At 37.3% G+C, this 13601-nt stretch overlaps 1 protein-coding gene across 1 annotated transcript; it reads right to left on the reverse strand.

Moving 5' to 3' along the window:
* Window positions 1-1682: 1682 nt before the first annotated feature.
* Window positions 1683-9447, reverse strand: LOC121331150 (gastrula zinc finger protein XlCGF7.1-like). The gene is made up of 3 exons (XM_041278363.1): window positions 9329-9447; window positions 7574-7633; window positions 1683-2838 (listed from the first exon to the last, which is right to left on the reverse strand). Exon 3 carries the CDS (start codon window positions 2801-2803, stop codon window positions 1964-1966), a length of 840 nt encoding a protein of 279 aa, XP_041134297.1. The 5' UTR covers window positions 2804-2838; window positions 7574-7633; window positions 9329-9447; the 3' UTR covers window positions 1683-1963.
* Window positions 9448-13601: the final 4154 nt, after the last annotated feature.

The raw sequence follows: 13601 nt of genomic DNA on the forward strand, positions 1-13601 counted from the left end.
AAAAGACACAAGGTAGTTATACTGCATCAGCAAGGTCTCTCCCAGGCAGAAATTTCAAGGCAGACAGGGGTTTCCAGATGTGCTGTCCAAGCTCTTTTGAAGAAGCACAAAGAAACGGGCAACGTTGAGGACCGTAGACGCAGTGGTCGGCCAAGGAAACTTACTGCAGCAGATGAAAGACACATCATGCTTACTTCCCTTCGCAATCGGAAGATGTACAGCAATGCCATCAGCTCAGAATTGGCAGAAAACAGTGGGACCCTGGTACACCCATCTACTGTCCATAGAAGTCTGGTCAGAAGTGGCCTTCATGGAAGACTTGCGGCCAAAAAGCCATACCTCCGACGTGGAAACAAGGCCAAGCGACTCAACTATGCACGAAAACACAGGAACTGGGATGCAGAAAAATGGCAGCAGGTGCTCTGGACTGATGAGTCAAAATGTTTAATATTTGGCTGTAGCAGAAGGCAGTTTGTTCGCCGAAGGGCTGGAGAGCGGTACACGAATGAGTGTCTGCAGGCAACAGTGAAGCATGGTGGAGGTTCCTTGCAAGTTTGGGGCTGCATTTCTGCAAATGGAGTTGGGGATTTGGTCAGAATTAATGGTCTCCCCAATGCTGAGAAGTACAGGCAGATACTTATCCATCACGCAATACCATCAGGGAGGCATCTGACTGGCCCCAAATTTATTCTGCAGCATGACAACGACCCCAAACATACAGCGAAAGTCATTAAGAACTATCTTCAGCGTAAAGAAGAACAAGGAGTCCTGGAAGTGATGGTATGGCCCCCACAGAGCCCTGATCTCAACATCATCGAGTCTGTCTGGGATTACATGAAGAGAGAGAAGCAACTGAGGCTGCCTAAATCCACAGAAGAACTGTGGTTAGTTCTCCAAGATGTTTGGGCCAACCTACCTTCCGAGTTCCTTCAAAAACTGTGTGCAAGTGTACCTAGAAGAACTGATGCTGTTTTGAAGGCAAAGGGTGGTCACACCAAATATTAACTTGATGTAAATTTTTCTTCTGTTCACTCACTTTGCATTTTGTTAATTGATAAATAAACTATTAACGTCTATTTTTGAAAGCATTCTTTTCAGCATTTTTTCACACCTGCCTAAAACTTTTGCACAGTACTGTACATATTGAAATTATATATCAAATATAACCTGGTGAAAAAATCCTATAAGAAATTTGATAGGAATCCTTCAGAAATTGAACATTCCTATAGGGTCATATAAGAACTTCAAAATGATTCCTATAAGATGTTTTTTATCCTATTAAATCCGATAATAAACTTTTGAATCTAACAGGATTTAAAATTATGTCCTATAATTATCAAGAGTATGTATGTGGTCTCACAGGATTCACTGCCGACAAAAACTATGAACAAAATCATCTTCAAAAGAGAAGCTCACGTAGCAAAAGTTGCCATGTCCTCTTTTTGGGTTCTACACACAGCTTACATCTCCCTAAAGGTATGTGTACATTTTGAGCAACAACTAAGTCTAACGTTATAACTACACTATGTAACACAATTTTTTTTCCTGGGTAGTAAGTGTTATTTCTTAATTGCTTATGCCTCAAAAGTATAGAAAATGGCTATTATTCCCCACAAACTTTGCTTTTGTGACCAGGACAGGTAAATTTCAAAATATCACTATTTCCAATGAGAAAACGGGCAAATTTGTGTCTTTTCGTTCACATAAAGTCAGAAAAAAACAACATATGAATCCAAATTAACATGTTAAAGCCACAAAGTGTTCTCTCAACTTAAGATCTTTAGCTACTGGACCACTGAATAAATGCTGGCACACACCAATACAGGAAGAGTCAGCTTTCATTGTTAAAATATGGACCACTGAATACATTGGAAGCAGTTTTCCATCATTTTCTGACTGTCCCAGGAGAACGGACAAGCCATACTTATTTATTTATATTTTTAGCAGTTTCATTAGCAGTTTTTTAACACTGGCATTTATGCCTCTTTACTTGACCGGAGAAACCAAATCTCCTACCACATTTTGGACAGTGATACGGCTTTTCCCCTGTGTGAACTCGCTGGTGTCTTTTAAAGTTTCCTGACTCACTGAAACTCTTCCCACATTCAGCACACTGATGTGGCTTCTCTTTCGTATGAATTCGCTGGTGTATTTTTAGGCTTCCTAACTGATTGAAACTCTCCTCACATTCAGAGCAGTGATATGGTTTCTCTCCAGTGTGTATTCGCTGGTGTCTTTTTAGGATTCCAGACTCTCTAAAACTCTCTCCACATTCAGTGCAGAGGTATGGTCTATCTCCACTGTGAATTCGCTGGTGTCTTTTCAGGCTTCCTAACTGACTGAAGCTCTTCCCACATGCAGTACAGTGATGTGGTTTGTCTCCTGTATGAATTCGTAGGTGTGTTTTTAGGTGTCCTGACTCATTGAAGCACTTCCCACATTCAGTACAGGAATGCGGTTTGTCTCCCGTGTGAATTCGTTGGTGTATTTTTAGGTTTCCTAACTGACTGAAGAGCTTCCCACATTCAGTACATTGATGCAATGTCTTTGGCCGGGATGTTTTTATTGATTCCTTAAACAACAAATCAGCAGACTCCTCTTGAATGTGGACAGGCTGCAGTTCAGTCTCTTCCTCTTTAATGTGGATAACCCCCAGCTCCCCTATGTCTGTTGCAATATCATCCAATTCTAGTTCAGTCTCCTCTTCTTTAATGTGGATAGGCTCCAGTTCAGTCTCTTCCTCTTTAATGCAGATGGGTACCAATCCCAGAACATCCTCCTGTTTAATGTAAACAGACTCCATCACTGTTCCTTGGCTTTCACCAAGATAAGGCAGTCCTGAAAACAAAAAATAAAGTTAAGTATTGCTATCTTTTCTCTGTCACCTTCAGTCTCATGAATTTCTGTGTTGCTTTTATACTATGAGCCAAATAACCAAAACATGTATGATGAGGATAAATACTCTATCACATTTTGATTTCAATTAACTCTGTCATTGGTGCTTGTGACAATTCAATAATATACATAATGTAATTAACCTAACTTAGAAATCAGTAGAATTATTCTGTTGAGAGTCCTAAATCCAATATCTGAAGAGGCATCAGGATAAAACTGTTCATTAACAAACAGGGTATAAAATAAATAAACTGGATTACAATTTTTGATAAAAGGGAGGAATTTGTCATTTATTATTTTAGTCTCACACTATGTGAATGTTTTGACACGCAGACTGCAACTGGGTGTGTCGTGCAGAAGTTTGCACCCTGCTGACATGCTAGTTGAATTTCGCCCTCTGATTACTTACACTATTAATTTATTCATCACTGTGGTTTACTGTGAACTCTTGGTACAAATGCAACTCTCCTTTTTTTGGACACTTCTGCCAGACAACACAGGGACAGGTTTTCTCCAATACTTTGCTAAAAACTGTATTGTTAAAACTTGTTTAGGTTAGCAATCCTTTAATTTCTGGCTAACATTCCAGGTACTAAAATGGATACTGTGTTATGTACTATCTATGGTTACTGCAATCCCTGTCTGTGTCAAGCAGGCTTTAGGACCTAAGGGAGCATGCACTCAGTGCGAAAGCCGATTGAATAACAATGCAATACTGCACTGTTGTGTAATGAATAACATTGCAATACCACACACATTGTTGTGTAATGAATAACATTGCAATACCACACACATTGTTGTATACTGAATAACATTGCAATACCATGCTGCTGCATACTGAATAACATTGCAATACCACGCTGTTGTGTAATGAATAACATTGCAATACCACACTGTTGTATATTGAATAACATTGCAATACCACTCTGTTGTATATTGAATAACATTGCAATACCACGCTGTTGTGGAATGAATAACATTGCACTACCACACTGTTGTATATTGAATAACATTGCAATACCACTCTGTTGTATATTGAATAACATTGCAATACCACGCTGTTGTGTAATGAATAACATTGCACTACCTCACTGTTGTATATTGAATAACATTGCAATACCACTCTGTTGTATATTCTGGGATATTATTTATTTATTTATTTATTTATTTTTGCTTTGCTGACAAGGATCAAGGTTTGTTGTGTGATGAAAGTAACAACACCAACTGTGTATGCTTGCTGTTCTGCAAAATCAACTAGTTGACCAGTTCACAAAGTATTGGCTGCTGCCAAATCAGCCACCTACAACTACAGTACAAAAAGAACCACAGTGGCTAAGAGAGAATTTGATTGTGAAGCATGGCATGGCATGGTTGTTTTTCTCTTTGACATTATTCCCTTTTTAAAAGCAATTATAAGGAGCACCGTTCAGAGTCTATCATTCGACCAAGTAATAAAGTGGAATGGTTGTATGCCTTTGTCTTATGTAGGTATTCATTTAAATTCAGGACACTAAGATTTCAGTTTTCAAAAGCTCCCTTATTTTGAAAAGCTCAATGTTGGCAGGAATACAAATGCAGCATGATTAACCTCACGATTAAAAATTTGAATCTTAGTTAATCTTGGTTTTAAATCTCATATTTAATTGATACAATTACTGCATCCATCTCATTTTGGTGTGTTTAACTACTGAATGCTATTATTATTATTATTATTATTATTATTATTATTATTATTTAAAAGGTCTTCTTTTTACCTATTAGGCCTTACATGGTCTTGGACCTTATCTTCAAGATCTGCTGACCCCATATGTCCCTGGTCCTTCCCCAAGATTGGAAAATGCTAAATCCTATGACAGTTCCTAAAATTCGTTTGAACTCTGTTGGAGCCATGGCAATTAGTTTTAATGCCTTTAATCTTTGGAACTTGCTCCCGATTCATATCAGGAATACTAGTACAGTTGACGCTTTTAAATCCTGTTTGAAAACATATTTGGGTCTGTTTATTTGTAGCTGGATTATATTAGACACATGCTTTTTTATACACCACCCACTCGATACAGTGCCTATAGAAAGTCTACACCCCCTTGAACTTTTTTCACATTTAGTTGTCAGTGCCTCAGAGTTTCATGCAGTTAAATTAGGATTTTTTCCCCACTTACCTACACACCATACCACACACTGTTAAGGAGAAAAACCACCATGCTTCACAGTAGGGGTGGTGTTCTTTGGGTGATGCGCCAAACATAATGTTTTGCATTTAGGCCAAAAAGGTCCATTTTAGTTTCATCAGACCACAAAACTTTTTGCCACATGGTTAAAGAAGTGTTTTTTGCATTCTTCAAATGGGATGGCAGCATCATGTTATGGGGATGTTTCTCATCGGCAGGGACTATGGCACTTGTCAGTAAAGAAGGGAAAATGAATGGAGCAAAGTACAGAGAAGTCCTTGAGGAAAACCTGCTGCCCTCTGCAAGAAAGCTGAAACTGGGAAGTAAGTTCACCTTTCCACATGACAATGACCCAAAGCACACAGTCAAAGCTACACTGGAGTGGCTAAGGAACAAAAAGGTAAATGTCCTTGAGTGGCACAGTCAGAGCCCCAACCTAAATCCAATTAAAAATTGGTTTCGTTTTGAGCCTATTGCTCTGTCATTGAAGCAGTTTTTTTTTTTTTTTTTTTAGCCATTTACGATTACAATATATATATATATATATATATATATATATATATATATATATATATATATATATATATTCATTCTCATCTCTACCATGTATAGTATGCGTGATCCAGTTGCAACTTACATAATATGAAAGGAAATTTTGTGGCCTTTTGTTTGATACGTTACATGCATGCAGTACAAACTATCCAGTAGTTAAACATACATAAATGAAAACAGTGAAAAATAGGCAGAAATAGGGCTGTGTGTAAAGAGTTAAAAACAACTGAACTGTCCAATCAGAGAGATTGACAGAGTTACTGTGTGGAACATGAATGATTAGCTGATTCACCTTTGACAGTGTTTGACAAGCAACCTAAGAGTTGGAGCTTGTACTCAGCGGAGCGATAGTGTACGTACATATCTAGATGTTAATTTGTTTAAAATAAATGAGTCTTACACCTCAGCAAATATTTTATAGTCATGTCATCAAAAAAATAAAAAATAAATACAATTTTAAATACAGTGAAACTGACACAACGTACTGTTTTGGGACCATAAAAACAGTATGTTATAACCAAGTTATGTAATAACCAGGTAAAATGGCACATACCCACCAAATCAGCACAAAAATCAAAACTTAGTACAGTACTAATTGATTAGTGTACATATACAATGTATGCAGTATAAAGGTTTATTACAGAAGAAACATAAAACAGTGTAACTAGTACTGTACATTACTATACAGTATGTAACATCCTGTATTTTAATTATTTAATACAGTAATTCTATGTTGCCTTGGATAAAGATGGTCATCTAAATGAATTATAAAAAACAACAAAAAACATGTAAATAATGTACTGAATAATACTGTACTGTAATTAATAAAATAAACAAATTAATAAAATAATACAGTACAGTAATACATTATAGATATAGTAAAACTGATAATACAAATAATACAGTCAATAAACATTACCATACAACCTGTAAGTTCAGGTACAGTAATCATTGCCTATATGCTACTTTAAGAAGGTTTTTAGGCCCTGGCCCTGAAAGCCATTTAACAAAACTGTAACCCCTTATATAGGGGTGTTGCGATATGACGATAAAAAGATAATCGTGCTAAAAATTCTGACAAGTATTGCATCGTCAATATTTTTCAGTATTGCGGTAATTATTTATTTATATTTATGATTCCTCAACCTCGTCATAATTTGTAATGATAAATTATTCATACAAATAAGTTCAAATTGCAGTGATGGAATTTTTAAAGTGATCTGCCAGTACCATACTGTATACTTCATCCTGCATACTCTTTTCTGATGTAGAAACTTTGATCTACTTTTCTAATGCTGTGATTGGTCGTGCTACGTGGCCCACTGTGTAAGATCAATTATGTTTGAATCACGTGTGAGTTTACGGTGCCACTGCACTACAAGATGACAGACAGTGAAGAAGGAAACCAACTATACCCCCCAAAAAACAAATTAAATCAATAATATGGGATTATTTTGGTTTTAATAAAATAACGACGGTCAGATTGTTGAAGAGGGGGGTCCAATTTGTAAAGTATACAGAGTTAGTGTTCTCTGCAAGAGCAGCAACACAACAAATATGTTTATGCATTTAAAAGATCACCACCACTGAAAAAGCCTGGACAATAATTTTTTTAGTTAAAAAAAAAAAAAAAAACACACAATTGGGATGATGACTGAGTTCTTTCTGCAAGGCTTATTTTTAGTTTGGAAATGCTCCAAACTCAAAAAGTTCTGCATTTCAAATATTGAGTATTGTATACATATCTATTGTATTATAAGTAAGCACCATATTTTTTTAGTTAAAGTTTAGGCTATATTGATTTCATACCTATTATAACTTAATAAATAGTAAACCTTATAAATTTGTAAGGGTTTTTTTTTGTAGTTCTTTGCAAATTATCGTGTTTATTGCAATTATCGTGATAATAACACACACAATAATCGTATGACAAAATATTCATATTGTGACAACCCTACCTGCATATGATGGAAGCCAAGCAATGTCAGGGGTTTGCGGTTGTACATTGCCATATCCCCCTGGTTACACGAGAGAGAATAAAGAAAAGACAAGCCTGAATTAAAATGCAGGAGGATTGTTTCTTGTCATATTCCATTGGTACAGTCAGATATGCTAATGTACTGTAGTACACAAAACACTTAAATTATCTTAGATCCCATCACATATTAGCAAGTCAAAGGTCTTTATTTCGACTTTTAATTCAATTAAAGAAACTCTTATCTGTCCCTGATTTTCCCTTTGTTCCAATGCCCATATCATTTATTTACTACGGCATGGGCATTTTTCCCCCCATACGAATTATTCCCCTTTTGATTACTTAGGCATTTTCTCGTAGCTCCTCCATTCTACTCCCGTGTTCAATGAAAATAAACCAATATTTACGAGGGGAAAAAAGAAAGAAGAACGTGTACATATTACAGTGGTTTCTGGGATACAGTCATCCAGTTTAGTGTTTTTTCAACAGCTGGGTTAACTAACTCTGTTTCATTATGACAATTTGGATGCTATAACATTGTTGGGCTAAGGTTCAGGTAAATCGGTTTTGAACTAGGTTGTCGATTTTTTTTGCTCAAATGTGGACAAGGTGTAGCGACTGCCTCAGCGACTGCTGCTTTTTAAACTTGAACTCTTTGACAACATAATTCTGACTGCTTTCGTCCCTTTAAGATTTTGAAGTTTGTCCTTAAGCAAAATTGACGATCGTTTAGCGCTGCCAAGCATAAATTACAGTAATCAAAAGCAAGGTCAAGTTTAAACAGCAAGTAGGCCTACGAGTACGCAATATGTGCAGTACAGACCACTGTGTGCCATCGCGGTGCGTGCGTAATAACAGGAAGTATACACTATCAGAGTACGTACTGTGACAGAAATACAATGAGTTCTGGTTGTAAATCTCCCTCTCGACCAGTGACGGTGCTAAATAGCGAAAGGAAAAGTATCTGGACGGGCTGGCCTGACAGTTCGTTTCCAAGGTCGGGAAGTCGGTCAGCCTGGATGGAAGCGAGTTGCAGGAACGTATTGACCCGGAAGGTAAATGAGGTAGCAGCTGAAAGCTATAGACGCAGCTGAAATCGTTTACCAAGGGATCATGGGGGGTAGCATAAGGGGCCAGAGAAACGCTAATCTTTTCCTTCGCTTGGGTTGTATATGTAAACCTGGAAGGACTGAGAGCTGCAGTAGAAACTGCCAAGAAATATTCGTGAGTGTTTTTTTGTTTTGAGTGTTAGTAATTGTCTTGTTTATTGTTTCACTAGATGGCTAAACACGCTCCGAAGCTGTCGTTTTTTGGGCCAGCAGAAGCCGGAACTGCACCACCAAATAACCTGTTATCACCCACCACGAGCACTACTACACGTACCCGGGACTGGTGACCGTGTTTTAGTATTGTGGGGAAGATAATGTTTATTGTTTGGGACTGTAAACCCGTTTGTTTGGCTCCGCGCATTACACATTATTGTGTATTGCTGGAGCGTTTCTCTTTTGTTGGTCACCAGACTCGGATTATAATTAAAACCCCCGTTTCCTATCGGATTACAATTGTTTGTGATTTCTTCTACACTGCATCACCTCTACACCTATTCACAATCACTAGCCTAAAAGGAAAATTTAAACAGGATTTAATACGATTTTATTGGGTTCCATGATACTGGTTCTTTATATCAGTGTGTACGTTATATCCCAGGTACGTTGTAAATGGGTTTGACAGTACATACCTTATTTTCTGAAACCTGACTTCCTGTGTAGTTTTTATGAGTGAATGATGCTGCTCAGGTAGGCGGGTTAAACAAGCTCTTTAAATCGTAGCTCTGTCTCTGTCCCTTGAAAACAAAAAATGAAAGATTTTTGAGATTCATTTCAGACTTTGACCAGATATTGTTGGGCACTCCTAGGTCTGCCCAGGCAAATCCAAGAATGAAGGATCTTTGTGATTCACTCTGGACTTTGCCTGGCCAATTCGCGGATTGCCCCTATATCGATGCACAATGAAAGCGCAACCATCAGGTTTTACATCAATAGCTCATTGGGCACATAAATAAAGCTATTTACATTTTAAATAGTGGGTAGTATTGTTCCTTGGAATAACAAAATACCTAGTCAAGTCATCTGATTTCATAAAAACGCCAGGTGCTCAGTGTTTGGTATTTGAGTTGAATTAAAATTACCAAAATGAGTTGGTTAAGAATCTGTATAAATAGCCATTCGAAAAGACATAATTAACGCAAGAGCAGCAAAAGATATGACCATGCCCTGCTTGAGTACTGAAGATCACCTGGTTGCTATTGGTGTGATTGAAGGCGGCCTGTCTGTGAGAGTGTGGCAGTATCCAGTGTGTACAGTCATTGGTACACAGGATATAAAAGGGTCTGTGTAACACGAGTGATTTAAAATGCATATTTGTGTTTAGGCACAAGGATAGCACAGCACTTCACGTGCAGGTAATATGTAATAATATGTGAGCACGGGAAATTGCACTAAATTAATTCACGTGCAGTTGTACCGAGACTCCAATTTCTTGGGACGCTCATCCGGGTTTTAGAATTAATTAGATAGAAGCAGGGCGCAAAATAACAAACGGCACCATCAGCAACTGCCTCAGTGCCCAAGCCACGTGCCGCAATGCCTCTCAAATTAAAAAAAGCTTACCACAAAAGTTGCCTGTACGCCCGCCCACCAGTGTCAGCGTCAGCTGGCCCGTTCTGTCACAATTCAATTGATTTTGGTCGAATCTCGTACTGAGAATCAATGTACTATTGTTGCCGTTCTTACTGTGCACCTCCCAACATTAAGTCACGAGACAGACGTACTGTACCATTGGTTGAATGATGGGCAAAAAGAGGGACGCTTTTAGACTGAGCTCAATATGACCTCGCCTCCAGGAATTTTCAGTCACACGTGTTCAATGGCAGTGTCACTGTGTGATTTTTCAGTCTGAGCGCCATGCTAACTCAAATTTTTAAAAAGAAAGGAGGAAGAGCTGTCTGAAGAGGCAGTGAAGCATTCCAGGATTTACCTAATGTTCAGGTAAGAAATGATTAAGACAATAATAATAATAATAATAATAATAATAATAATAATAATAATAATAATAATAATAATAATAATATAATAATAATAATAATAATAATAATAATAACGTGAACTTACATCAAGTACTGCAGAAATTGGTTGTGCCTTCATAAGAGCCACTTGCACAATTTGCATTCCACTGTGTTTGGATCATTTAGGTGTTTCAAAAAATATATATATCAATACAGCAGAGGGTTTTTAGGCCATTTCTTTAGCAGCTGCAATTTAATTTGTTTTCAATACTTCACTGTCTGCTATTTCACATACACATGAAAATCCTTCAAATAAAGAAGCCCTATATTCAGTGCTTGAAATAAAAAAATAAGTGCCAGTACTGAAGCCCTTTGATGGGATGTAGTGGTTTGTAGGTGGATTATGAGGTGTTACGGATATTCCTTTATCCATATTGTGAGTATCTTAATCGTTTGCAGCAAATACAATGAAAATGTATTTCATGTAATAACACATTTAAAATGGAATCATAAAAATAAGTACTCAGGGAATAATGCCGTCAAAATAATTTACATAGGGACAGGGACTGGCAAGCACTTTAAAATTACAAGGCAGGGTAGACTACTGACAGGTAGAGCATTTCTTTTTTAAGACAAAATATCATTCATGCAGCTGAAAGCGCTTCACATTCACTTGCTGACATAGAGATGGTTCTGATCACTTTAATAGTGGATCTAAGGCACTGGGGATACGGGCAGCTTTGCATTCCTTGTATTCATGAAATCCTTTTATAGTCAGGGTAAGAATCGACACTTCTGAGTCCTCTTCTGAAATCTTTCTTGCTGTACCACCACCCTTTATCCATGTTAACAGACTCATGTCTAATGCACTACTCAACATAATTGTTCTACGTTTTAACTGAAACAAGCCTACAAGCTGTGCTATTGAGAAAGGTCCCTGCGCTGTTTGCAATGTATTCTTGGAGCTGTAGTCTCCTCAAACCAGTTTGGATAGAAAAGGGGTTGGTAATCACACCTTTGCTTGTGATGATTTTCGGTGCTGATAGCTAAAACTGGCTCACATATTATAGCACTACATTTGGATAAAAAAAGTGATGGTAGATAAGTCTTTATATATAACGTGATCATATATGGTATAAGGAGATCTGATTCTATGCTTAAAATTGCAATACTTTAAAATGCAACAGAATGTCTTCAGTGTATATACATTGCTAGTACATTACAATAACCTTTGCTGTTTTGTAATCCGGTGTTATCCCCGCCCCAAAACACCAACATTAAAAACAAACACACAAGAAGGTAGATAATTATTAGTTCTGCTCAAATCCTTACACCAAAAAAAAAAAAAAAAAAGTTAGCTATGTATGACATGGTTCAAGTAGCAGCTCCCTGAGTTATGAAGAGTAGGAGAGATAACATAATAATGAACACAATCTTGAGAAGTGGATTGATTTCAGTTTTCACGAAAGGGGTTAGAACGTGAATGCTTTAAAACAGCATAGCTTTTTTTTCTTCCCTGAATCGAGTGTCCAGCAATACACCATAACAAAAACTGTAAATCCTTCGCTACCGTAAATTTCAAGAACTGTGAAACCATAGTCTCTCAAATGTAAACATCTAACATTATGTACATGCAGCTGTTCTAATCATTGTGATGCAGCACTCTCCATTGCCTGACGAGGTTTCTATTTCTATTTTATTTTTTCAAAACCACATTACATTGTTCATACAGGTTTTGTAACAGCGGTTGGCAAGCCACACTGCAGACCGAATAACTCATTTGACCACCATCGTTATTACACTCCAGACATGCGTAAATCTTCAGACAGTTTGCCTGAAAATCAATCCTTTTTCACAAAAATCTCTTACTTGCATGGATTTCACAATTTCCATGAATTAGAACCAGTGCCATGTAATGTCCAATTCTCAGTGAAAATCTAAATTTCTGAAAGAATACTATTTTTAGCATTTAAAAATACACTGATCAAATGTTCGCTTCACCAGCAGACAACATGTTACATAAAATCCAGTTGAACTTGCTTACTCTAAATTATGAAAAACATGGCATAGAGGGTTTTAATTACAGGACAGACGTGTTTATTTGTTGGTGTTTTATGAATGAGTATGAAATCACCTTGGTGCCCTTGGGTTGGATTTATGTTTTGTGTTTTTGCCCCGTAAAACTGCCTTGGTGCCCCTGAATTTTCATGCCCAACGATGGCAACATTGCCTTACCCTGCAAGACCTTAACTTCATGCCCCGTAGAAGACAATTTGGGTTTAATATTAATTAATGGAGCAGGAAGGCAGACGGTAAGGAGGAAGCTTTGAAGTGCACCAAATGGCAATTTAAAAGGGGACCCTGTGTTTTCTTAGATAACATTTTGGGGGTAAAATTTTCAAAAGACACACAATCTCCTTCCTTCCTTAAATTTATGATGTTGTGGTTTCCTGAGTGGAACATCAAACATGTTTTGATGTTACAATCACTTAAGGTAATAAAACAAAAGTGGACCCACATGGTCAATGGTACGATTGGTTAATAAGAATGTACGCCATTAAGGGAATGTCTTTTTCTGATTGGTTAAGAAATAATAATTAAATCATTAAAGGGTAATGTCTTACTCTGATTGGTTAACAAATGGTATAACAATGCAAACATGTATTCAATCGCTGATTCCATTATGACTTGTGCTTAAGGAAAATGGAATACCCAGATGCTGTACTGTATCTAATAAAATCTCTTTCTTGAAATCTACAACAGAGTTCGTAATCACAATAACTTTCTATCCACGGGCACACAAAGGAAAAAAAAAAAAACATTAACTTGCCTTACCCTGTGTGATGCGCCCGCCTGCGGGAACTGAGGTTCGCTAAGTGTGACGAGTTAACATGAGAAGGTTGGTTTGATTATCTGCAATGACAGTGTTTTAGTGTCTGAAGCTCAG

Source organism: Polyodon spathula, chromosome 18, assembly GCF_017654505.1.
Source record: "Polyodon spathula isolate WHYD16114869_AA chromosome 18, ASM1765450v1, whole genome shotgun sequence".
NCBI classification, from domain to species: domain Eukaryota; kingdom Metazoa; phylum Chordata; class Actinopteri; order Acipenseriformes; family Polyodontidae; genus Polyodon; species Polyodon spathula.

Bases quoted from the DNA above. Each gene is read 5' to 3' on its own strand.
- LOC121331150 (XM_041278363.1), bottom strand. From the start codon at position 2,803: ATGGAGTCTGTTTACATTAAACAGGAGGATGTTCTGGGATTGGTACCC.